This window comes from Pseudonaja textilis, chromosome Z (assembly GCF_049901715.1).
Source record: "Pseudonaja textilis isolate UNSWEBS1 chromosome Z, rPseTex1.2, whole genome shotgun sequence".
Taxonomy (NCBI): Eukaryota; Metazoa; Chordata; class Lepidosauria; order Squamata; family Elapidae; genus Pseudonaja; species Pseudonaja textilis.
Window position 1 is genome coordinate 15695814 of NC_142008.1, and position 26826 is coordinate 15722639.

The 26826-nt window shown below is 39.3% G+C and overlaps 1 protein-coding gene across 22 annotated transcripts in view; it reads left to right on the top strand.

Annotated features, from left to right (window-relative positions):
• The window catches only part of PARD3 (par-3 family cell polarity regulator), a 612541-nt gene that overhangs the window by 217930 nt on the left and 367785 nt on the right, over positions 1-26826 (top strand). For all 22 annotated transcript variants that reach the window (XM_087915556.1, XM_026710113.2, XM_087915560.1 and 19 more), the window contains exon 3: positions 10551-10719. In XM_087915556.1, coding sequence (XP_087771682.1) covers positions 10551-10719 — 169 coding nt within the window. The remainder of the gene's footprint in view (positions 1-10550; positions 10720-26826) is intronic.

Sequence of the window (26826 nt, forward strand, 5' to 3'; positions counted from 1 at the left end):
CTATAACTGTAAAATGGGATATAATAATGATTTGTCCAAGATGGTTGTGTTAAGGAAAAATTAAGCTACTGACAGGCCTATATTTGAACCAAAAAGGCTGTATAATACTATCTCTTGGAGTTGAGGCATGAAATTAGTTATTTCTTTTTACCGAAGAAGCACTTAGAAAGTGCTGAATTTTTATCCTTTATATTTGCATTGGGTGACAAGTTATTTGATGTTCTTTTTCTGTGCCCAGAGGAATAAAGACTGTTTTTTATTTCTATGCCCACATAGAAATCATTCCCACTGAATTCACGTGAACCTATTTAGACATATATTTTCCATTTCATTTTTATATCACTGTCATTTCTTAGTAGACATTCTTTCTAGGGAGCATGCTCTGAAACACAACATATGGGACCAGAATGAACGCTAAATCTGGTTTAACTTCAGTAAAAATAAATACAACTGAATCCGAGAAATAATATTTCTCCTCATTTCAGATGCATGTATCAGGAATGTTTTCAGTCATTTTATCCTCTTTTCATATTTAAAGTTATAATTTGGTGAGCCTTTATAATTGGCCACACCCAGTCTGTCACAATATTGTTAAATCTGACCACAATTTCATGTTTATCTGGAAAGTGAAAGGTTAGGAAAAACCGTTCTAAAATCTCTTCCAATAAGATGTTACATCTGTTTCATTTATTGTCAGTATCCTGTGAAATTCTTCCAGTTCTTGTATTATTTTCTGAAATTAGTTTGTGCCTTATGGCATTGCTAACCTACTTTTACAGAGAATAACTCGTGTGCCAAAACGTTACTGTAAAATCAGAACACCCAGTTGTTTACCTTATAACCTGAGGAAAGGTTTTTTTTTTAAATTTATTTCCAGTGGGTATACAAAAATATGACTTCTCAAAGTGCTTTTCAATGGAATTGATTTTTTAAAAATAAGGAATGTTTGTGCTGTTGGAACTGGTAAATAACAACTGTGCTATAGAAGATCAAAGAGGACTTGAAATAGGGAATGTTAATTTCCTGGGAATGCACCACTAGTGAATCATACTTCAGTTAGTGGATTGAAATATATAGAGAAAACCAGAGGCAATTTAGAGACATGGGTATTTTACAGATCAAATTTGTCTGCTAATCTGAATGGAAATTATTGCAGTTACAAGAGATTTTAAATGCTTAGTATCAATGTGAGGAAAAAATATATATCATGCATCCCTTTCACAGCCATATATGTATGTCTTGGAAAAAATGGGGGAGGGGACAAAAGTTGCTTGGGGAGTTTCTGGAGAAGGAAAGGCAAACTGAATATGGAACTGATAACCACAGGAAAGAAGAAGAACTGGTTAGAAGACCAGTTCCTTGGGATTACTCTGGATAAGGAGCGAACAGAGGCTACCCGTAAATGATATGGGCAGCTGCTTCTTTTGAGGATTACTACAGAACAGCAGTTTTACATGATTTTGAGTTTGGGAGATGATGGGATTAGCCATTTTGTTCCCAACCAGAGCAGAAACTTTTAAATGACTTGAAGTTTGCAAACCACTCTTTCTAATCACTTTTGATAGTTAAGCTACTAAGAGATTTTTGAAATGACTCAGTAGGTGAATTCTGCCTTTAATCCTGAATGAAAGAAAAATTTAATCCTAAACGTAAGAATGTAGAGAATCTGAAACAAACATCAAACAGCTTAATAAGATTTTGATCTTAGGGAGTTATAAATGGACCTAGGTTCCAGATAAAATTGAGATATTGAATCTTAACAGATTTTGAATTAATTATAAGCTATAAACAGATTTTCATGGGAAATAGATCCTGTTTTGGTTTTTATAAGACATAACATAAACAATACTATGAATTCAAGAGCTGGACATTAAGGGGGGACTAAATATTTTAGGTAGGGGAATTATGCCAGTTTGCAAGATATAATGCATGTTGTGATGGTAGTCAAAATACTAAGGGAGATTTTTGAAGAATGGAATTAAAAAATAGTAGCCACAACATCTACATTTCAGTAATGAAAGACTATGTTCAAAAATATTATAGAAGAAATATCAGATGCAAAACAAATTTAATATGACAAGTTAGAGATCATATTGAACATGAATTTACAACTGACAGGCCAAGGGAATGATTTAGGAAAGAGTATTTCACTGGATCTACAAAAGAAACTAGCTGATATTTTAAAATTTAGAATGGGATATGGGATGAATATAAATGTTTGAAACTTGAGAGAGTTTGAAGTGTTACTAAATATGTTTATACTTGTGATGAAGGTTGGAAATTACTTCTGTATATATTTTTCTTTATTGTTACTTTTTCTTTCTTTTTCATTATACTTTTCATTCCTTTTTTGTAAGTTAAGTTTCTATTGCATTTTGCTATTGAAGTTCTTAATAAAAGTATGTATGTATGTATGTATGTATGTATGTATGTATGTATGTATGTTAGTTATTCAGCTTTGTTCGCGTATTTTCCCACACCATTATAGTTGTGCTTTTAAAAACCCAGATGAAACCTAGCTTCCTAATAAATGATAGCCGTCCTTTTACCCAAAGTCAAGCCGCATTAAAAGCCTCCAACACAGGAAACACAATGTTGCCAGCCAATCATAAAATGCTACAAAACAGACAGAAGATATTAGAAACACCAATCAAGCAAACTCCAAGACCAATAAACACAGACCAAGACTCCCAACCAATCAGGATGAAGAAAAAACCATCCTAACAAAGCACGAGGCTAGCACCAAATTTAAAATAGAAACGGCAATGAAGCCTGACTCACAGACGAACACAATACACAAGCCTGATGATGGCAGATGAGATTCTGCCGAAATGTTGCTACAACTTTAAAAGCACAACTATAATGACGTGGGAAAATACCCGAACAAATATATAATATTCGTAGATTTTCAAGGGTATAGGTATGTAGGTTTGGGTGTGTTTGGGTCTTTTCCCGTGTAAGATTAAGAGTATCTTGGCGATGTTTCGGCGAGGTCCCACTCGCCATCCTCAGGCTGGTGCTTTCGGCTTCGTGCCAGTGCAAGCAGTGTGTGATCGGAGCTGCCGTCTCTTTATAAATACTGGTGGTGGGGTTGGTGTGCTGGGCTGGTTGGCTGCGCTGCTGCCTCTTGATTGGTTAATGGAGGTGTATTGTATATGCAGTATTGTAATACATACAATATTTTGTTAAGGCAAGGAAAACCACGATAGCAAATTGTTAATTCTTGGAAATTGTGACATATTTGGGAGAGACTTATAGTGAATCTGTTGATCAATCAGTCATATTTCACAGACTCAACAAATTTGAATTTTTTAATATGAAAAACAGAATTGTTCATTCTGTTGAACAATTCTTTCTATCTTCTATCTTCTAACTAATTTCTTTCCAAAAACAATGCAAGATTATTCTACACACATTGTTTTTTGTGTTTTTGTTGCATCTAAATCAGTTCCTAAATTTTAGTACATATTTAAGTGACACTGATATTAGTTGCAAACACTTCTATTATTAGGCTGGCACTTTTGAAACCAGTTTTCCCTCTTCAGGGGCCCAGGGTTGCAGATCAGTACTTAAACATAATAACAAAATCATTGCTTTACTGATGACTTATTTCTAGATATTAAGTCATAGTAAGTGTTCCTTGGAGAACAATGTGATTAAAAAGTTGGCTTGTCTATAGTATCAGTCTGGACCGCATGATACAATTTTTTTTTCCTGGTGAGCCTATGCCAATTTTTTTGTTGCTGTGAAGTTAATTAGTCTTAAGAATCCCTTTAGCTTTCCACCCCTATATTTGAGGTTCAGATGGTGATCCTGAGACCTACCAGTGAGTTATGAAAAGTTTTTGGCTGCCAGAAAAGGAATTGATATAATAAGACTAACGTTAGGGGAAGAAATTTCATCTGTGCAATTGACCTCATCAGGCAAGTAATATAGATCAGATATCGCCTACACTATGTCAGAATATCTACTTTTCACCTACAATGTGATTTGTGAACTTCCCCCTTTAATAATTTTTCCAAATGAGTAATTACTACACTGACATTTTTGCTAGACTTACAAGTACTCCAGGCAGATAAACTTACCTATATGAGTAGAGTGAATAACTGTACATTCTATTTCAGTCTTCTCAAAACAAATATCTTCACAAAATCTAGGGTTACAAATACAAAATTTCTCAATCTGCACAAAGAAGCTTACATATAAATTTGCACTGTGGTCTTTTGATCAGAAAATTGCAAAATGAAATGGTGGTAGAGGTGAGGGTTGGCTTTGCAGAGAAGAAAAACAAAGATGGTTAGGGGACTGGAAGGTATAGAGCAATTTTTCAGAGTGCCCGAAGGCCAGATAATGAATAATGTAAGGAAGCTGATCAAGGAGAGATTCAACCTAGAAATAAGGAGAAATTTTCTGACAGTGAGAACAATCAACCAACGGAAGCTTTCAAGAAGAGATTGGACTGCCATTTGTCAGAAATGGGGTAGGGCCTCTGCTTGGGTGGTAGGTTGGACTAGATGGCCTACTAGGTACCTTCCAACTCTGTTGATCTGTAAATTAATCAAGGAGAGAACCCACCTAGAACTAAGGAGAAATTTCCTGACAGAATAATTAATCAGTGGAATAGCTTGCCTCAAGAACAGAATAGTATAGAATTCTTTATTGGCCAAATGTGATTGGATACACAAGGAATTTGTCTTGGTGCAAATTCTGTCAGTGTACATTAAAGAAAATGTACATTCGTCAAGAGTCAAGAATCATAAGGTACAACACTTAGTAATAGTCACAGGGTACAATAAGCAATCAAATCATATTAGGAAACAATATAAATCATAGGATATAAGCGACAAAGTTATAGTCAAACAGTCACAAGTAGGATGGGATTGGGTGAGAAGGAATGATGAGAAGATTAATAGTAATAGTAGTGCAGACTTTGTAAATAGTTGCACAGTGTTGAAGGAATTATTTGTTTAGCAGAGTGATGGCATTTGGGGAAAACAGTCCTTGTGTCTAGTTGTTCTGATGTGCAGTGCTCTATAGCTTCATTTTGAGGGAAGGAGTTGAAACAGTTTATGTCTAGGATGTGAGGGGGTCTGTAAATATTTTCACCGCCCTCTTTTTGACTCATGCAGTATACCGGTCCTCGATGGAAGGGAGGTTGGTAGTAATTGTTTTTTCTGCAGTGCTAATTACTCTCTGAAGTCTGTGTCTGTCCTGTTGGGTTGCAGAACCAAACCAGACAGTTATAGAGGTGCAGAAGTTGTGAATGTTCCAATACTGGAAGTTTTAAAAAGAGATTGAGCAGCCATTTACTGTATCTGAAATGATATAGGGCAGTAGTGTCAAACTCAAGGCTCACAGGCTGGATCTGGCCTGTGGGATGCTTAGATCTGGCCCACAGGGCTGCCCGGGAAACAGTGAAGGAGCAGCCTGCGGTGCCTCTGCCAGTGAAAACAGAGCTCAGGAAGCCACAAGCCCTAGCTCCATTTTCACTGGCAGAGTGCTCAGGCCACCACAGATGCCCACTACATGAGTGACATTAAGCTGGCCATGCCCCCTCATGCCAAACACAGCCCTGTGGCCCCCTCAATGAAATCGAGTTTGACACTCGTGGTATAGGGTATCCCTTCTTGAGCAGGGATTGGACTAGGATTCCTCCGAGGTTCTTTCTATCTCTGTTATTTTGTTAAATCTACAACAACAAAAAAGTGCTACCAAATATCTACCACGATATTTTTGACCTTTTGTCACCACAAAAACAAAGTAGAATTGTAGTTTAAGCAAAATGTTACTTTGAGAAAAAGTTTATTGGATGTTTTCTGTACCAATTTTTCATCCACCAGATAATTTCATTTGACCAGATTGCTAGGAAACCACAGGATTCTGTTTGTCTTCCATTCCTTTCATATTTTCCCCACAATATTTTATCTAGATAATTAAAGTTAAGATACTTCTGTTCATCAAGGAAAATCACAAGTACCATTCAACAGGATTCAAATTATTTTACTACCGGTTCTATGGGTGTGGCTTGGTGGGCGTGGCAGGGGAAGGATACTGTAAAATCTCCAATGAGAGGTGGTATTTGCCGGTTCTCCCAAGTACTCAAAATTTCCACTACCGGTTCTCCAGAACCTGCTGAATACCACCTCTGGTACTATTCGTAATTACTCTTCCAAAGTACTTTGGTAATTGGGCATTAAATTTCCTAATTAAGCTGGACAATGAGGTTGAATTTTAGAAATGGAAATGGATTGTCATCCTACACAAGGAAAGCACATAGTTCTTTGCACTTTCTACTGAATACATTAAAATGACAAGTGATGGTCAAATGTGGAATTACCATGGAAGTGATTCTGTGACATTTCTCTTTTTTCCAAACATTAAGGTAATCAGCATGTCCTTTCTTCTGACATTTATATATTCATCATGAACTTCTGTAACAACAACACTTTTGTGCAGATAGCTGAAATATAAACATTTTTTTGTTTGCAGACATGTGTATTGAATATTTGGGTATCAGGTCCCAGGAAGATATATATGTGGGCATAATGTCAGATACTTAGCTTGTCAGCAAGATGTACCACCTATGATCAGTTAATGTAAGACTGTGATTTAAAGAATAGTACAATGTTGCTTTGGCATTATCTGTAATTCTACATGTGTAGTGTCTTTCTTATATTACAGCAATCATAAGGTATTAAACCCAAATCTATAATTTGTCACAAATTTTAGGAATTGCTAGTTTTCTGGCATTGCAACCTTTTTTCTGCTTTATGCAGTGTAGTAGCAAGAACACATTCAAAGGGCTCACATCTTGGTACAATTAAACTTCCAACTACAGGAATCTATTGTTAGTTATTTATTTATTCACATATTTTGTTTTTCTTTGCTTGTGTGCTACCCATTTCTGGAGCCTCTGGGTGACTCACAGTGTCAACACAGAATGAAATAACCCCCAATTATGCTATAGAATCTATGATTTTATTAGTGCTGTTCCTTATGCTATTTTGTATAAAGTCTGATCTCATATAAGAGAAGGAATATCTCTCTTGGGAATTGGTTAATGAGTTGATATTTTCAGGCTGCATTAAAATACTGTTATAGATATTTGGTCACACTTTTGTTGTGGATTAGGTTCACAGCTTTCCGTGCAAAGCCAACCGCCACCTCTACCACCATCTGGCTTTAGACTTTTCGGATAAAACATTGCAGTGCAAATTTATATGTGAGCTTCTAGCACCGTGCTGGCTGACAAATCCAATATCTGTAACTTTTACGATTCTGGGAGAATCTCTTATTTTGAGATAGTTGAACTAGAATGCATAGAAATTCCTCCATTTATTAGTTTCTCTGCCTGGAATAGCTGTGAGATTGAGTTGTGGCATAGACAAATAGACATTTTGTGGGTACAATTCCTTGATAATATTATCACTTCTGCTCTATATGAAGCAATTTGGGAACCATGTGCCAGCACGGCTGCTTGTTATAGCAAGCTAACATTCTCAGTCAGCTTACATGAATACAGCCAATATATACTTTATACTTTGCTTTTGCTAATATTTTGAAGAATGCAGCTATTAAAATGGTGTGCAAATAATTCAGGTAAATATGGGATAAGGCATATTTAGTGATTTATAGAAATAGTCCTTAATTAATGATGATAATTGGACCTGGAAAATTCTTTGCTAAGCGATATTGTCTTAAAGGATGGCATGACTTGTGCCAACTAAGGACACCAGTTCCAGTTGTGGTCATTAAGCAAATCCTGCACAGTTGTTAAGCATGAAATCATGTGATTGCCATTTGCAACCTCTTGCTGGATTGCCCTTTGTTTTGGGGGACAATTGCATAGTTCCATTGTAACTTCAAGTCACTGAACAAATGATTATTAACCCTGTATCTTATATTACATAGCTTGCACGCTATGTTCTCCTAATTTTCTAGGATCAAACGAGTTGGAGAGGAAGTTAGAGATCTTCTGGTCCAACCCTTGGTTCAAGGCAGGAATCCTCTTATCACAGATAAATTATCTGCTACAATGTCCTACCAGTCAATGACTACTTCAGTTTCAACCACAACAACACTAGAGCACACCACAGATATAAATTCAATGTAAACCGCTCCAAACTTGATTGCAGAAAGTCCGACTTCAGCAACAGAATGGTCAATGCCTGGATTACACGACCTGACTCTGTTGTTACATCCTCTAACTCCCACTCCTTTAACCTCAAACTATCCACTATTGACCTCACCCCATTCCTAAGAGGTCTGTAAGGGGCGTGCATAAGTGCACAATCATGCCTACCAACCCTGTCCTATTGTCCCATTTATTCATACCTATTTCCTGTATTCTTACTCATGTTTATACATATACCTATTGTCTTGTAAGCGATTGACAAACCAAATCAAATCAAATCAATAAATAAAAAAAAGGGTTGTCCACATTTTCCTTGAAAAACTCAAGTGATCTCCAGTGACAATCTCCAAGGTTCCAGGAAGAAGCTTGTTTTGTTTCTGCTGTAGAATAGAATAGAATAGAATAGAATAGAATAGAATAGAATAGAATAGAATATTGGTCAAGTGTGATTGGACATACAAGGAATTTAAGGTACAGCACTTACTAATAGTCATAGGGTACGATAAGCAATCAAATCATACTAGGAAACAGTACATATAAATCAAAAGGATACAAGCAACAAAGTTACAGTCATACAGTCACAAGTGAGAGGGGATGGGTGATAAGGAGTGATGAGAAGATTAATAGTAATAGTAGTGCAGACTTTGTAAATAGTTGAGCAGTGTTGAGGGAATTTGTTTAGCAGAGTGATGGCGTTCGGGAAAAATATGTCCCTATGTCTAGTTGTTCTGGTGTGCAGTGCTCTATAGCCTCGATTTGAGGGTAGGAATTGAAACAGTTTATGTCCAGGATGTGACCTGTAAATATTTTCACAGCCCTCTTTTTGATTCGTGCAGTGTAAGGACCTTGATTGAAGGCAGGTTGGTTGTAATTGTTTATAATGTAATGAAATTCTATTGACCTCACCCCATTCCTAAGAGGTCTGTAAGGGGTGTGTATAAGTGCACCATCGTGCCTATCATCCCTGTCCTATTGTCCTCAATTATTAGTTCCTATTTCTTATATTTAAACTTATGTTTTATTCTTATTTTTATTACATTGCAAGCATTTGACAAAAAAAAAAAAAAATCCTTCTCCTTTTGAGTTTGACCCTCCTCCCTCTGCAAACCTTCTAGGAATCTTACAACAAAGAAAAGTTGTGTACAACACTTAAACATTAAAAGGTGACAAGACTTACATCTTCTTTTATGTACCTCTATATTGAGCAATCATCTTTTGATCATTTTTCAATAAGTTCTAATCTGCATGGAATCCATTCCTGAAAATGTTTATTATTTATCCATTTCTGAACACATTTATGCCTAATTACAGGAGATGATGACTACATCAACAGTAACTTATAATGAGCCCCTGATCAGTATCAGGAGGGGAGGCTGGGGGGAAGGAAAGGTAGAATTAATGAAGTTATAAATCTTTGGGTAGGGAAACTGAAAAATCCCAAGGATTTTTGTCTCCTCTGGGAAAGAGTGAACCACAAGGACCTACTTTTATTTTTTAGCAGGAAATTCAGATGTCTGTATGCCACTAAAGAATTGAGTATATAAGTCAATATCCACTTTTATTGCTGAGTGTAAGAGAAGCAGTATGCTGTTCAATTTAGTTGACTATGTGAGTGCAAATATATAACACATTTTATGCGTTACAATTGGTTGAGTTAAGGTGCAGTTCTCTATGCATTTTCCTTCAGGTTTGTTATTAAATAGGTATTGGGGATTGTATTGTATTGTAAGTATTCCATCTAGTATTAAATAGTATTGCCTATATTTTAACTTTGCCAAAGTGACCGTCTCCTCTTCAGAAAATGAGGGTGAGAGAAACTGTTTTTTAAAATGTCTATAAGTTTTCTACTTTTTCTTACATGTATAGCTATTAGTTATTATATTTAACATCTGGTGGCTCAAGAATGTAACCAAGTATCTGATTTGAAAAGATCGCCCATATCAAATCTGACAAGACATTTTAATCTGTCTGATTTCTAGTTAAAATGATTTTATTTCCTCACATACAGAATAGCAGTATAATACATTCAGCAACATAGTTAACAGTTGTAAAAAAATACTGGAACGATTTAAATAGCAGCAGTCCTTATGTAGCGGAGGATGAGTCTTATTTAAAGCAAGAGTAACCGGGTTTTATTTTTTTATTTTTTAAAAATGTGCTTTAAAAAGGCTTGGGATGTGAGGGACACGAGGATTATCCTGTGACTTCAGATTATTCAATTTGCACATAAATCAAGAATTCTAATGAGGAAGTTTCACATGACTGAGTGGGAGCAACGTGGTTCTGTAGGCCATATTCTTATGTAATTGATCAGTCCTATTAATAAAATATCCTTACTGGCTTGATGTAGCTGATAATGAAGATGGAGTTGTAGTATTACTCCCCTTCTAATTACAAATTAATTTGTTGTTTGTAGCTTGTGGCTATATTTGATGAGCAAGATCCAAACCATGGAGGAGATGGCACCAGTGCCAGTTCTACAGGCACCCAAAGCCCTGAGATTTTTGGTAGTGAACTGGGCACAGCTGCCGCATCTTACGAAGCAGCAAGTGAAATTGAAGTCACCCCTTCAGTTCTTCGCACAAGTAAGTAAAATCTCTCCCTGACTTTGCACATTTTATCTTCATTTACTAAAATGCCAAGTTGTGTTACTTTCCCTGCTGCTGGGCAGATGATTCATTATGTGTCTTTATCATAAGCTAATTAAAATGCAGAAATAGAGTAAATGTTGAAAATAGACAATTAAAAAGCTTGGGGTATTTTTGTTTTCTTTTAATAATGTGGCTGTATTCTTTAACAAAAATAAACTTGGTTGGACTGGTGAAAGTGAATGAAAATCCTGTTCTCCATTCCATTAAAGGAGTACAGGTAGTCCTCAACTTACAACCACAAATGTAAGCCCAAAATTTCTGTTGCTAAATTAGACAGTTGTTAAGTAAGTTTTGTCCCATGTTATGATCTTTATTACCACAGTGGTTAAGTGAATTGCTGCAGTTGTTAAGGTTGTTGAGCCGTGGTGGTGCAGTGGTTAGAGTGCAGTACTACAGGCTACTTCTGCTGCCTGCCGGCTGTCTGCAATTTGACAGTTCGAATCTCACCAGGCTCAAGGTTGACTCAACCTTCCATCCTTCCGAGGTGGGTAAAGTGAGGACCCAAATTGTTGGGGGCAATAGGCTGACTCTGTAAACCGCGTAGAGAGGGCTGTAAAGCACTGTGAAGCGGTATATAAGTATAAGGGCTATCGCTATTGTTAAGTGAATCTGGCTTCTCCATTGATTTTGCTTGTCATTCGGTCGCAAAAAGGGATCATGTGACCCCCAGAAGAGTGCAACCATCATAACTATGAATCAGTTGCCAAGTATCCAAATCTTGATCACATGACCATGGGGAAGCTGCAACAGTGGTGTGAAAAATGGTCATGTCACATTTTTTTTTGTTCCATTGAAACTTTCGTTAAACAAATGGTTGTAAGTTGGGAACTACCTGTACATTGGGAATAGTTCCTTTGGTTTTGAACTCCAAAGAATTGTACAGGGTTGTTTCCAAAAAATCCAAGCAGAAATGTGTGTATTTGAAAAAAAGGGCATGGATGAATGGTTAACTAAATATAGTGGAGCTTCAGGTCATGACCATTATCCGTTCTTGGATTCTGGTCGTGACCCAATTTTGTCGTGTTTGGAAGGATGTCCAACTGTGCATGCATGCAGTAAAAATGAAATGGCACTGAAGGAGAAATCGGTGCAGAAAGGAAATCTTTTTGTGCCAATTTTGTTCGCCATCCAATATTTGAATCATGACCCAATTTAAAAACTGGGTGGATTTTTTGTTCACTACCTGATTTGGTTGTGAACAGAAACATTCGCGACCTGAGATTTCACTGTACAGGAAAAATATTCTAAATTGCAAATTAAGGAAAACAGTTTACAAAAATGAACATACAGGTTCTTTGCTTAACAAACACCCAGGTAATGTTGGACATGTTAACTCCCAATAACTTTTGAAGATTTGGAAGTTTGGCTCGAGGTTCATGATTTAATTGGGGTAACTGCCAGAATCCTGACACAAACATTCATTCAGTGACTGAACTTATGCCAGCCCTAAATAGGTTATAATGGTCTTTCTTTGAGGCCATTGCAGCGTTTTATGGCCATTTTAACTTTTTTTGCTGGCTTCTTAAAGTAAAGTCAGTGTGGAAGCCATCAGGAGATTACAAATGCATGGCATTATTGCTTAATGATCCACGGTGATTCACTTAATAATGGCAACTGTAAGTGCTGGAATTTCAGTTGCTAAGTGGCCCACATCACTCATTACAACTGGGTCACCTAGCCACAGAAATTCCAATCTCAATTGCTGCAGTTAGCTGGATTCAGCTATAATTAGCCACTTGTGGATAAAAATGTGTACATGGCTACAGATGCAGGAAAAAAATACAGGTTAACTAATATACCTTTTAAAAAATAAATTGATGTGGAATGGACTTAAGATAGGAAGAACAAAAATCGAGGGGAAAAATAGTACTGACAAATTCATCCATTCTTATTTGTGTTTCGTATCTTCAGTTCCGAAATAACCAAGCAAGCTTTGCAAGTAATGTTCCTTGTCTGTAATTCTGAAATTGAACTTTTTGACCTGAAGAATAAAGATGAAAACAGTGGCTTTAAAATAATAAGTGCTTTGTGCTGTACCATTGGTGTGAAGGCTGCAGTGTCCTTTCTTTCTGTCTCCTTCCCTCTCGCTCTCTTTTTCTTCATTCTTTCTTCATTACTTTCTAGTTGTACATTGCCTGCTGATGTACTGACTTAATATAACATTTCCAGCCAACTGCTTTTTGTTGTCAACAGAATAACAAAGTTTGAAGGGACCTTGGGAGGTCTTCTAGTCCAACCCACTGCTCAAACAGGAAACCCTATACAGGTAGTCCTCGACTTAAGGCTACAATTAAGCTCCAAATTTCTCTTGCTAAGTGAGACATTTGTTAAGTGAGTTTTGACCCATTTTATGACTCTTCTTAGCTCAGTTGATAAGTGAATCCCTGCAGTTATTAAGTTAGTCACATGGCTGATAAATGAATCTGGCTTGCCCATTGACCTTGCTTGTCAGAAAGTTGCAAAAGATGATCATATGACACTACAGCCATCCTAAATTTGAGTTGGTTGCCAAGCGCCTGAATTTTAATCATGTGACTCTGGGAATGCCGCAATGTAGGTGTGAAAAATGGCCATAAGTGTCCTTTTTCAGTGTCGTAACTCTGAATGGTCACTAAACGAACTGTGGTAAGTTGAGGATTACCTTTATAGTATAGGGTCAGGAGGAACACTACCTCTATACTTCCCCAGCTTATTCTGCCTATGTGAATATGCCATAGTTAAGGAGAATGCAAGGATATTTCACTATAAGCATTATTATTTATTTAGAAAATTTATATTGCAGCACATGGTGACTCAAGGCGGCTTATTATAACCAGAGCTGCCATTGAAAATAGTGGCCTGCCCTATTAGTCCATTTATTTTCCTCTTGCTACATTCCATGCAGAGTGTATATTTCATTGTTCGGATGTCATGCTGATAGACCCAGGGAAACAAGCTTTGTCTTTATTTCACAACATGTTAGAAGTTGGCCAAAGGCAAAACAGTGACTTGAAGTGCCATTGTAGATGTCATCCTATATTTCTGAATTTCTATTACTTTTTTCTGCCCAATCTTTCCCTCATTTCTTTTTGCAGTGTTGATGAAGCAGAGTAATATATCTTTGAGTTATGGGGTCTCGCTCCTGTAGGCTCATTTTTCTTGTGGCTTTCTGAAACCTAGCAGGCGTTCTGAGTCTGACATTCTGTTATGGAATAATCTTGTCAGCTCAGAAGCCTTCACAGCTTATCATGTGGGAGCAAGTTGAGTTGATAAATTCCCCGTGAAGCAGTGAGGTGAGAAAGTGAAATCAATTATTAGATCCCCATCACCCTCCAGAAATACCATGGGATGAGTGACTGAGAAGGATGGAGCTTTCTGTGTCCTGTTTTTAGGCACTGTAAAGAATTTCAAAGGATATAACTTTCTTTTCTAGTACTAAATGTGCAGATATACACACATGTTCTCTATTGCCTTCTCCAACAGGAAAATTGAAGAAAGGTTGGATCCAATACATGTAATCCTTGACATGATCACAATTAAGCCCAAATTTTCATTTGCTAAGTGAGATAGTTGTTAAGTGAATTTTCCCCCATTTTATGATCTTTCTTGCCACTGATTTTAAGTGAATCATTGCAGTTAAGTTAGTAACATGGTTGTTAAGTGAATCCGGCTTCTCCATTGACTTTACTTGTCAGGAGGTTGCAAAGGGTGATCACGTGAACTGGGGACCCTGTAGCTGTTGTGGTTCGCCAGCAGCCTGCACAGACAGCAGCGGAATCGGACGGTGGGGAGTCTGGGAGTCTGAGGAAGACTCAGATGAGGGTCCTGCATCCGATGCAGATATGGGGCCAGGACCAACTGGGAGTGGGGTGCTGACTCCGGAGCCTCCAAAGTCTGGCAGCAGTGAGGCAGAGGAACAAGGGGAGCCTGTTCCCAGTGCACTTGTGTGCAGAGCTGCTAGAAGGAAGAGCAACTGAAACAAAAGGGGCAACTCAGGAGTAAGGCTTGGAGGTGATTGCCCCCCCACCATAAGGTATAAAAGGACAGGCAAAGTTGAAGAAACCTTTGTAGGAAGCAAAGTCATTTGTTCTGTTTGGATTAATCCTTGAAGCTCTGTGTGGACTTTGTACTTTGGTTGTTTTCTTATAGTTCATTTGGCACTCTAGTTGTTGGCAGCAATTCAAAAGAAAGAAAGGCGGGTGCTTATCTCGAAAGGACTGCTACAGGCTGGGAATGAACATAATTCCCAGTGTTGAAATAAAACAAGAGTTGTTTTAAATAAGCGTGTGCTTAATTATGGTCTCAGGAAGCCTTGATCAGAACAGTAGCTGTCATAAATATGAGTCAGTTGCCAAGCATCTGAATTTTTAGTCACATGACCATGAGGGATGCTGCAATAGTCATGAGTTTGAAAAACAGTCATAAGTCACTTTTTTCAGTGCTGTTGTAGCCTTAAAATGTTATGAATCTATCTCTTAATCTTCTATATCTGTTTTCCAAATCGGACTGCCTGCTTAAAATCATATGTTGGAAAAATGTAAGGTGGTGCATTTGCATGACATCAGTGCTTAGAGAAAAAGTGTGTGAAATATTTTGGCAACTTACCTGGTAAATTAAAGGCAGTGTTTTGTTGTACCACTTAAAAGAATTCCTTCCTTTGAGAATATCCTTTTGTTCTTCAGAATGCTCTTTCATTCTGATAACTGAAACCATACTAGCAGTGCTACAGAAAACTGGCTTTGAAATTCCTGATTTAAATCTACTTTTAAAATAGAAATAATATCCTTGTTGAATTTCCTTTTTTTTTTTTTTTACTTAGGAAGCATGGCACACAAGTGGAATTGTCCATATTTCAAATAATCACCTTTATATTATTCCACCTCTGTTCAGCTCATAAAACACATCTAGTATCTGGGTAGTTTCAGATTCTGATTATTACATGTTGGCAGGATCATATATCTATTAATTAGATTGGAGATGGGATGCAAAATTGCTGTAATTATTGTAATTTTCCAGCTAATTGTAGGGTTGGTGGTGAATATTTTCCTTCTGCAAAGTGAAAACAGTATTCCATTTGAAATTGTTTGGTGGTGGTTGTAGATTTTTCTCTCTCTTCTTTTGTGTTTTTATAATTTTATTATTATTTCGTTGAAGATCCTTTTTCTAAACATTGAATGGAATATTTTATTGGCCAAAAGAGCTCAGGTAGTAAAACTTATATTTTATCCTGCTGTTCACACTCATTGGCAAGGTACAAGCACTGTTCGGCTTCACTGTCTAAGCATATTAGGCTAAGGTTAAATGAGTTGCTGAGATTTTCATTTTCTTTTGTTTAGGTTGACATGTTACCCTTTCTTTTATTTTCTTTTTTTCCTTTTTCCTTTTGTATTTGTGTATAAATTGAACCACCTTTCCTAAAAAGAGAAGGCTAGTATATCAATTCCAGCTGAGAAAATAATATACATCTGGAATTCTATCCCCACTCCCCCTGCACAAATATATAAGCATACGTTCTTTGTAGTAGAGAATGCAGAATTTCATCTTTGCAATAAAGCAAGATTAATGCTGGGCAACTGAGTCTTTGTGATCTGCTATAATGCAACCACACAAACCATATGATATATTTATCTATTGTACAATGTATGGAATATAACTGTTCTCCTTCTCATTTTCTGTTGAAGTTTCTATTTGGTGGTGGTGTTTATTTGTTGTTTGGTGTTATTATTTTGTTCTCTGAACTTTTTGGTGCATCATTTAGTTTTAGAAAAGTTCTCTCTCCCCACCTTCTCTCCCCCCCCCGCAAAAAATCTGCTACATCTGCTTTTTTGGAGGAAGGGATAATGTATTTCTGTATGCTTTGGAGAAGAACTGCTGTAGAAGATGGGCTGTGGAACTGAAGTTTATTCCCTGCTGAAATGCATCATCTGCAGGCGCAGGTGAAAATTGCCAAAACTAATGAGCAATTTGGTATATAAGATAGCTTGTCACTCTGTGACAGTGGAGCCACAGTTGCAGTCCTGTAAACCAATTTGTTTATTTTCAAGGATAACTGTTAAATACCATAAATATAATTCTGGTTCCTTGCCATCACTAAGCCACCAGCTTTTATATAATTATGTAGATGTACATTGTATACCAATCCAATCCCATATTAGCTATTGCCCCACCTCAAAGCCACTGAATGGATTAAATGATAAATGCATTTTCTTAAATAATGATCCAGTCCAGATAATTTGAGGATGAAAGCATTAAGGCAACATGTTCTTTCTCTTCTTCAAGGAAATCTTTAATTATTAATTATTAGGAGAATGTTGCTGATCTTTTAGAATTCTAGAGTAATAGCATTTCATTGAGATGTCACCTTTTTGTCAAGAATAGACGTTCACAGTGTTTCCATTTCAATATGTTCTCAGAACGACCCAATGAAATTGGTTAAGTTGAGATGTCCCAACTCAGCAGAGAGTTGAACCTGGTTCTCCATAGAATGAAAAACACTGTTGTTGGCATTCTATCCGGCTTCTCTTTTTCATGCTCAGTCATTCTGTGCAGCTGCATTGATTGACTTTGTGATTTGGAGAAGACAGAAGAGAAGAAAAATGCTAGCATTTTCATTGACTTCCCATTCCTTTCACCATCTAGCAGATTGGTGTATGAAAATTCTGCCTTGACAGAAAAGCAGGATAAGGCAATCCAAGTTACACAAGGTACTTGCCTCAGAGGCTATCTGAACTGTCTAAGCAAACAAGTCCAAAAAAGGCATCCGAATTAAAACAGCCCTGACAAAAGTCTTCCCGCTTGAATAAACACAGCAAAAGGACTCTTGATCCCTTTCCAGCTAATTGTTTGCAGTGTGGAACTATCTTACCAAGTTTTTCCCCATTTCCAGCTTGCTTCTGCTTTTCTGTAACTTTAATTCCATTATTGCATTATCCGGACCCACTAGAGAACAGATTGTGACTTTCCTCTGGCCAAGAAATCCTTCCTCTTGGTTGTCTTTTTCTTCAGAACCATTCTTATTCGGATCCTTCAGATGCTGTAAGCCACTACTTGGTTCTGCAGATCAATGGTTGATCCCCTTAAATTGCCATTGGACTTCTGTTAGCCTTTAGAAATCTTGACCAGTCCCTAGCAAGATGGGATTACTGCAAAAATTTCTCTATTTTTCCATTAGAAGTTGCAATATGCAGAAATATAATTCCATTTTATCTGACTTGGATGGTCATGAGAATCTGTGCAGTGAGACATTTGCCTGAGCCAATTGTCTCAAACCAATTGGGGAGGGAGGAGGTTGAAAGGAAGAAGTAGACCACCCACAGCAAGCTGTTCTTGTTGTTTTACTCCAATGCACAGATGTCATTCCCTTAAGACTAGGAGCCTAGAGTAGGTGGAGCGGGAAAGTTTTTGTCTGTGGTTCCACCCTGTGGTGCTGTCTAATCAAGGGAGAGTTGAAGCAGATAACAAACCAAGACTAGGGCACAGCTGTTTCTTTTCCCTGAGCTATCTGGGGAATCTTCAGTGCAAACCTTCAATTCAAAATGACATCTACCTTCCCAAAAATAAGAGAAGCGGAGGAGGAGGAGGGTAAAAGTTGCTTTCCCATATACAAATTTGTTGTGAAAGGTTCAGGGAAATTCAGCCTCCTCCTCCTCTTCTCCTCCTCCCTGTCCCCATAAATCCAATTTTTCTATAAAATGCAATCAGCCCCCCCCCCTCCCACCTTTTTTTTAATGGTTTCTCTGTTTGTTAGCCAGCAGTGTGGATTTCTGCTTTTCTATATTGTGAATGATTTTGTCAGAACCAAAGCGTGGCAGATAAAACTTCTTCCTTCCCTCGATAAGGATCACTTTGTTTATCTGTCCAGACTGTATTTACTTTTCATTTCCCCTTAATGTGGGAAATTGCTTTGCAGTCTCAGTTTGAATTTTCTTTCTCCCATCTGGAAGAGTGCTTTGTAAGTTCAGGTTTCCCAGCCATCCCCTACAGATACGATGAAGTACAAAACCCAGAATCCCTGGTTAGTGGAAAGGTTGGAAGTGGAAGATATTTTACATCTTGAAGGAACCAGATTGGAGAAGGCTGCTCCAGGTGATAATACATTATCATTTTGTAAGAGAAAATAGAAGACCAAATATAGCCCATGTAGAATAAATATAAGGGTATAATCAGTCAAGACAAGAATCAGAGAAGCCTGAGACAAAATACTCATATAGCTGTCGATCATTCTTCCCATCCGAACAGGGATATCTGGATAAGGGTTTCAATAAATCAGGTTGGCAATCAGACAGCACAATTAAAGCTGAACCCTTGTACAAGCATGCAGTGTTGGTACATATAGAAAATGGGTGGAGCTTATATTGTGCAATCACGATTGCCAATTTGATTTTTTTATTACTTCCATGGGCATTCATCACCATCCTCTTTTAACAACCCCATAATCCCTTGTGGAGTGGAGTCCGGGCAACTGAATGGAGCTGAGGATTTACTGGCCGGATGCCCTTCCTATCGCCAATACAGAGTTTTTTTTTCCAGCAGATATATTCTCAGCGTGCCCAGAGAGAAGAAATATCTGCATCTGCTAGGATTGAACTCACATTGTTCTGTAAAATGTGAGCATTGCTCTATCTAAATTCAGAGTCCATTATACCAGGGACCCTCAGTTTGGAACTGGTTGCACAAATGGCAGATAACCATGCTCACATGTGAAGCTCCATTTGTGTAAGTGGTGGGTGCATGTGTCTGCCGCTTGCACAAATGGAGCTTCATGCTTGAGCACAAGTGTGAGTGCCAAATGCTTGTACAAGTGGAACTGCAAGGAAACAGGCACACCCACTGCTTTTGCAGCCCACAACCATCTTCTCCCGCCACTGCCACTGGTCTGCAAAGCCAGAAAGTTTAGAGATCATTGCACTATGCAACTAGAGAGAGAGGAGACTTTATAAACATTAAATTTGAACTTTGGTTCTGCTGTAATAGTACATGTGGTTTCCATCTTATATTCTGTAGTTCCTGAGTTTCTCTTAATAGTTGTGTTTCTCTTCAGAGAACAGTTGTTCTGTTCAGGAGAGCCGGTTTATCAATAGTCCGTGCTCAAGAATAACTCTTTGGTTCTTGTCTACTTTCACAACTGCTTGAGGAAAAGATTGACAGGCAGTAAGTTCTAGGCTGTCTCCAAAAATGCAAGAATAAATGTTTGGATTTGAGAAAAGGGCATGGATGGATGGCTAGCTAGATACAATATATTCAGAAAAAATATTCTAAATTACATATTAAGGACAACAGTTTTAAAAAATGGATATATGGGTTGTTTGCCTGGCATACTACAACTGTCACAAATATGAATTGGTTGCCAAGCATCCAAATTTTGACCATGTGTCCATGGAGAGGCAATGGTTGTGTGAATAATGGTCATAAGTCACTTTTTTCAGTGCTTGTTATAACTTTGAATGGTCACTGAATGAACAGAATTAACATTCTAAAGCAGAGGTATTAAACTCAAGGCCTGGGGGCCAGACCAGCTTGCAGGGTGCTTAGATCTGGCCCATAAGACTGCCCTGGAAACAGCAAAGGACTGGTCCGTGGAACCTCTGTCAGTGAAAATAGAGCACAGTAGGATAGCACAGAGCTCTGTTTTCACTGGCAGAGGGCTGCAGGAGGCCTTTGTGTCTGAAAACGGAGATTGGGAGCCTGTTTTTTCTGGCAAAGTGCTGGGGTCATCACAGCTGGGCCCAACATGAGTGACATCAAGCTGGTCATGCCTACACTGGCTATGCTGACCACAGCCCCCCCCCCCCTGAGGTCAAACACAACCCTGATGCAGCCCTCAATGAAATCGAGTTTGTTCTAAAGTGTGATCTCAGCATTCAGTTTCCTTTTCTACTTTAGGATCATTAGTTTGTTTGTAGGATGATAAGTCTGCAATAAGGGCTCCAAAATTGGCCCGCAACCTTTCCAATTCTGATAACTGGTGGGTGGGTGGGGGAAGAGGAAATACCGTGTTTTTCCCCAAATAAGGCTGGGCCTTATTTTTTTTGACCCCCCCCCAAAAATGGCTAGGCCATCTTTTCGGGGGTGACTTAATTCCCCCCTTGCATCCTTGGGTGGGCGGGCAGCGACAGCTTGGATGTTGACTTCAGCGTTGGTGGGGCACTTCGTATCAGGAGACCTTCTGCCACCATAGCTTTCCCTTCTCCCTTACTGCTGTGGCGTTTAGAGCAATGCCACGGTGTTTGGCGCAGCCATGTGTGACCAGCCAGGGCTCCTCCCTGCAACCGGAGCCCGGCGGAGACACTTGGCTTCAGGCGCTCCTGTCACCACTTTCCCTTTGCCTTTGAAGGTAAAGCCAATTATTTTAAAAATGATGCCCTACTACAACAAAGCCTCCCCTGCCCAAGAGGGTAGCCCAACCCCATGCGGGAAGGTGAATCTCCTGAGGCCTCAGTGCAGGATTGGCCCACCTCGGGAGAAGCGCCCAGCCACCATCCCTGCCTGGCGCTGGGCAGAGCGCGAAGAGCTTTGCCTGGGGTACCCAGCACAACTGACAGGTGGGCCCTCCTTCCCTGCAACAGAGCTCTCACCAAGGCAACGAGCGCCTCCCTGCTGGACCCTCTGCTCATCCCGCCAGGGCCGGGCAGAGCCAGGAAAGCGAGCCACAGGTACGTGCCTGCCTGCCAAGCAAAAGAGCTGGGCCAACCTGAGCTTGGCTTCCTTCCCAAGTCCCTCCAGCACAAACCTGAAGGGGCCACTGGGAGAGGCTGCCCGAGGCAGTGATAGTGCCCACCCGTCTGCAGACAGGGAGGCGAGGTGATGGCAGTCCTGCTTCCCTGGCTGGCGGAGAGAGCCCGAAGCTGCCCATCCTTTCCACCCCTCACCCAGCCTGTCCACATTCCCACACATCTCCAAATGCACCAGCAGCTCCAAATGCTGCAGAGGAACGGGCATCAGGCAGAGGCGCTGACTCGGCAGGGCTCAGGTCAGAGAAGGACGTGGCGCAGGTCGTCGCCTTGCCTCCCTGTCCATGGATGGGTGGGCGCTATAACTGCCTCGGGTGGCCTCTCCCTGTGGCCCCTTCAGGTTCGTACTGGAGGGACTTGGCCCGGCTCTTTTGCTTGGCAGGTGGGCACGCACCCGCGGCTTGCTTCCCCGGCTCTGCCCAGCCCGCACGGCTCTGGCGTGGCCCTGGCAGGATGAGAGAAGGGTCCAGTGGGGAGGTGCTCGCTGCCTTGGTGAGAGCTCCACTGCCGGGCAGGAGGGCCTGCCTGTCAGCTGTGCTGGGCGCCCCAGGTGAAGCTCTTCATGCTCTGCCTGGAGCCAGGCAGGGATTGTGGCTGGGTGCTTCTCCTGGGGTGGGCCAATCCTGCGCTGCGGCCCTGGGAGATTCGCCTCCCCACCTGGGGTTGGGCTGCCCTCTCGGGCAGGGGAGGCTTTGTTGTACCGGTAGTGGGGCGTCATTTTTTAAAGAATTGGCTTTGCCTTCAAAGGTGAAGGGAAGGCAGCGACAGGAGCGCCTGAAACTTAGTGTCTCCGCTGGGCTCCCATTGCAGGGAGGAGCCCTGGCTGGTTGCACATGGCTGCGCCAAACACCACGGCATTGCTCTAAATGCCACGGCAGCATGGGAAGAAGGGAAAGCAACAGTGGAGACAGGTCTCCTGATACAAAGTGCCCCACCAACGCCAAAGTCAACGCAGGCAGCACCATATCCAGATATGCAACAAAACTACTTCCTAACAGCAAGCCCCCCCGCCATTCCCCCCCATTTTGCTTGTTTAATATAGGCCTTATTTTCGGGGGGAGGGCTTAATTTGATTTTATGCCGATAAAACATGCTGGGCCTTCCTCTTGGTGGAGGCCGTATTGTTGGAGAAACACGGTAGTTCTGTGTAAGCTGGGGTCATACCTGCTTGGCTCGTGCATGTACTCCTCTCTTGCACGAAGCTCCATTTGTGTGACTGATGAGTCACCGCTTGCACAAATGAAGCTTTGAGCACACATGTGACTAGCCCCACTCACAGAAATAGCTATGAGCACATGTGCTCGTCTGCCGCTTACACAGGCCAGTTCTGAACAGGCCATGGTCAAGTACCGGGTTGTGCCCCAGGAATTGGAGATCCCTGTCCTAGTAGATTTTCTAGGGGTCCTAGATCCAGAAAATTTAGAATCTAAATATACCAGTGATGAAGAACAGAATAAAGTCTGGAAAGTTGCAGTTATGGAACAAAAGTGAGCCTAAGAGAATTCTTTTGTCTGCAATTTTGATGAATGTGGGGATAAATAGCCTTTTTTTTTTTAATTGAGCCAGATTTATTATTACATTATTCACCATTGAGCTTGATATATGAAATGCATTAAACAGTTTTAACATTCTGCACGCATGATTTAGCCATCTATATGTGAAAACACACGATTTACTGCCTTGTATAGGGGTAGCACTGCAATTTTCTGTACCTGAAAATTAGCTTGTTCCCTTTCTTTAATGTTTTGCAGGATTATTATTTTTTTAAAAAAATATTTCATATTGCTAAGAAACATATGTGGCTCTTGGAAGAGAGGATTGTGTGCTATGTGGAATTAAAGTTGTAAAAATGTCAGTTTACATAACTAAAGATCAGTAGCATTGAAATGAGGTGAAGTAATTGAAATCTAGATGTATTAAAAGAAGAAATACATAACATTATAGAGTAACACCAATTTCATCATTTCAGTTATCTTGTCTTTTAAGATAATTTGTTATACAAATTGTATTTTAAATAGTAATATTCTTTAAATATTACACTTATTTTTAAACAGCTTCAAGAGTTAAGATAATATTCCAGCTTATCATTGAAAAGGCGCAACGGAACTGTCTTAATTATTAAGTGAACAACACATACATATCAGCCCATTAATTGCCACAGTGCTTCAATTTAGAATTTGCTAAAGGTCTTTTTTGCACATTTATTCCTTCAAACATTAATTCTGATTTTTAGCAACTCCTTGCAACCAAAATTGGTGATATGCAGGGGTGGGATTCAAAATTTTAAACAACCAGTTCTGTGGGCATGGCTTAGGTGGTGAGCATGGCTTGGTGGTCATGTGACTGGATGGACATGGCTTGGTGGTCATGTTATTGGCTGGGTGTGGCCAACTCAATATCATTCACATCGAGGCACACATCTCCTCGCCTGGCCTCATCGAGGCACACATCTCCTCGCCTGGCCTCTCATGACTGTGGGGGTGCTGCAATAGTCGTAAGTGTGAAAAATGGTCATAGGTCACTTTTTTCAGTGCCATTGTAACTTTGAATGGTCACAAGCAAAGTACCAGCAAAGTAGGGGGAAAAACTCCAGAGAAGTTCCTGAGACAGGAAGTCTAGTCCTGCCAAGAATGTAATAAGGGTTAACGGAGAGGCAGTTCCTGTAAGCAACACCAGAATGTTTCCTTCCTGCCTTCCTTACAGGATTAGGCCAGTAATTTCTTCTAACAACCGGTTCTCCGAACTGCTTAGAATGTTAACAACCGGTTCTAGCGAATAGGTGTGAAGTGGTAGAATCCCACCCTTGGTGATAGAATCCTACCCCTAGTGATATTAGTCCAGATTTGTAATGCTTATTTTCAGCAGTTTCTTGAGAAGTGCTTTTACATAATACCAAAAAAATTAGTGGTTCTGAAACTTGATTCAGATTAGCAAATGTTGAAGGAATCAGTAGTTTAATCCTGAACATTTAACAGAAATATGTATGGGGACAGGTTTTCACTTCTTGGTTTTCAAACTCTGTTTAACAAAACCTGTTCTATGAATGGCAAATACACAACCAAAAACCACACTGAATATGAATATATATATATGTATATGTATATGTATGTATGTGTGTGTGTATGTGTGTGTGTATATATATATATATATTTATATATATTTATATTTATATTTATATTCATATTTATTTAAATGGGACTATTTTTCTACCATTTTCGAGTCATTTCCAAGGTAAAGTAGCTGGTTCATTCTTGGCATTTAAGCAGGGTTTTGCTTGTGTTGGCATTTTTCCAGGGCTAACTCTATTTAATTTAATCACTGAAGGATGTATGCCCCTTTTCGTAAATAAACCATTGCCTGAGAGATGTATATTCTACAGAATATATAAACCTATTTTAACTTTTGATTCTTTGTCGTTCCTAAGAACATTGTTCTCATTCATAGTCCTTTCAAGTTATTTACTTTTCTGATTGAAAATGGATTTTAACTGAGTGATACCTTCAGAGAGAAAAATACAAACACAACTATAAATTAATGGAAAGCATGTCTTGAGTATCATCATAAATACTGCTTTTGCAGTATCATTGTAAATAATGCTTTCTAAAATGTGTTTAAAGTAAAAACATATGTCCTGGCAATATTTTCAGAATGGGATGAGTTTGCATCACATAACCCCTGTCTCCTTTATAGCATGGGACTAATCTTGAAGAATGTCTGGTACCTTATCAGATGAAGGACATCTAGCTAATGATGCAGACATTCTAATTATATTTATACCCTACCACAGTTGGTAGATCAGAGACCAGTGTGATTAGCAGCCATTTGAAGTTATGATGGAGTTCCCTAAAACCTACTTACAACCCAGTTTCAAAGTTATGATAAGTACTCCTTCCCTCTGGCCACAGAATTGCATTTTAGGGGCTTCATAACCAGCTTGCAATTACGTCTATTTTTATCCCATTTTTACTTTCAGTTTCCAACAGCAAATTCTCCATTGGGTATTATGTGTTAGCTTAACAACTGTTGTGTTTATTTAATGATTGCTGCATTTGCTTAACAATTGCCACAAAAAAGTTTGTAAAATTAGGAATGATCATCAGGATTTATGACTGTAATTCTGGACTCAGTTATCGTTGTAGGTTAAGCACTAATCTGCATTTGGTAACTATTATGCTTAATTGGAAGGGACTGGTTTGATTACTAGTTTTTTTTTCTGGGCACAATTCAGAACACTAGTTTTAACATTAACCCATGTCTCTTGATGGAGGGATATAAAGCTAATTCAATCATCCTACCCAGTGAGTATACATTAGTGGCTTTGTATCAGAGTGAAAGGAAGTGTCAAGTGGAACACCATTGAATACCATGCTAGGCTTTTTGGTGCTCAGCATAATTATAAATTGCATGAAAGAGGCATTAAAAAATACAATTATCAAATATGAGGGGGCAAAAATAAAAATGGCCAATACTTTAGATCAGAGGTATCAAACTCAATTTCATTGAGGGCTGCCTCAGGGTTGTGCTTTTGACTTCAGAGGGCCGGAGTTGGTGTGGCTAGGGTGGGCATGACCATCATGATGTGTACTTGTGTCGGGGGGTTACCTGTGATGGCCTGTGCATTTTCCCAGCAAAAATGGGCTCCCAAGCTCTGTTTTAGATTGGGACTGCTTCCTGCAACCTTTTGCTAGCGAAAATGGAGCTTGGGAGGGTTGTGTGTAGCCTTTGCCAAGCTGTGTTTTTGCTGGCAGAGGCACCATGAGCTAGTCCTTCTCTATTTCTAGGGTGGCCTCGCAGGCCAGATTTAAGCACCCTGTGGGCCAGATCTGGCCCCCAGGCCTTGAGTTTGACACCCCTGCCTTAGATAATAGTATTAAAATTCATAAACATCTTGACAAGCTAGAACAATAGTCAGAAACTTACAAGTATTTCAAGTGTGACAAATGGAAAGTTCTACATTTCGGTAAGAAAATCAAAGGCATAAGTATCATGAATGGGGTTGAGTGGGCTATTATTGGGCAGAGTATACAGTATACAATACCTTTCTTTCTTGGTGGATCACAAGCTTAATATGAGTTGCTTTCCAAAAAGCAATAATAAATTTTGTCAGTGGAAATGTAGTGCCAAAATAGACATGTTATAATTCTTCTTTATAGTTTGTTGTTCAGACTAGACCTAGATTATTGAGTCTACTTCTGGGCACCCCATTTTAGGGAAAACATTGACAAATTGAAGTACATTCAGATGACAGCACCCAGGCCAACATGGAACAAACAAACTGAACAGTTGGAGGCTTGGATACATTAGCCTGGATAAGAAGAAGATTGCATGCAGG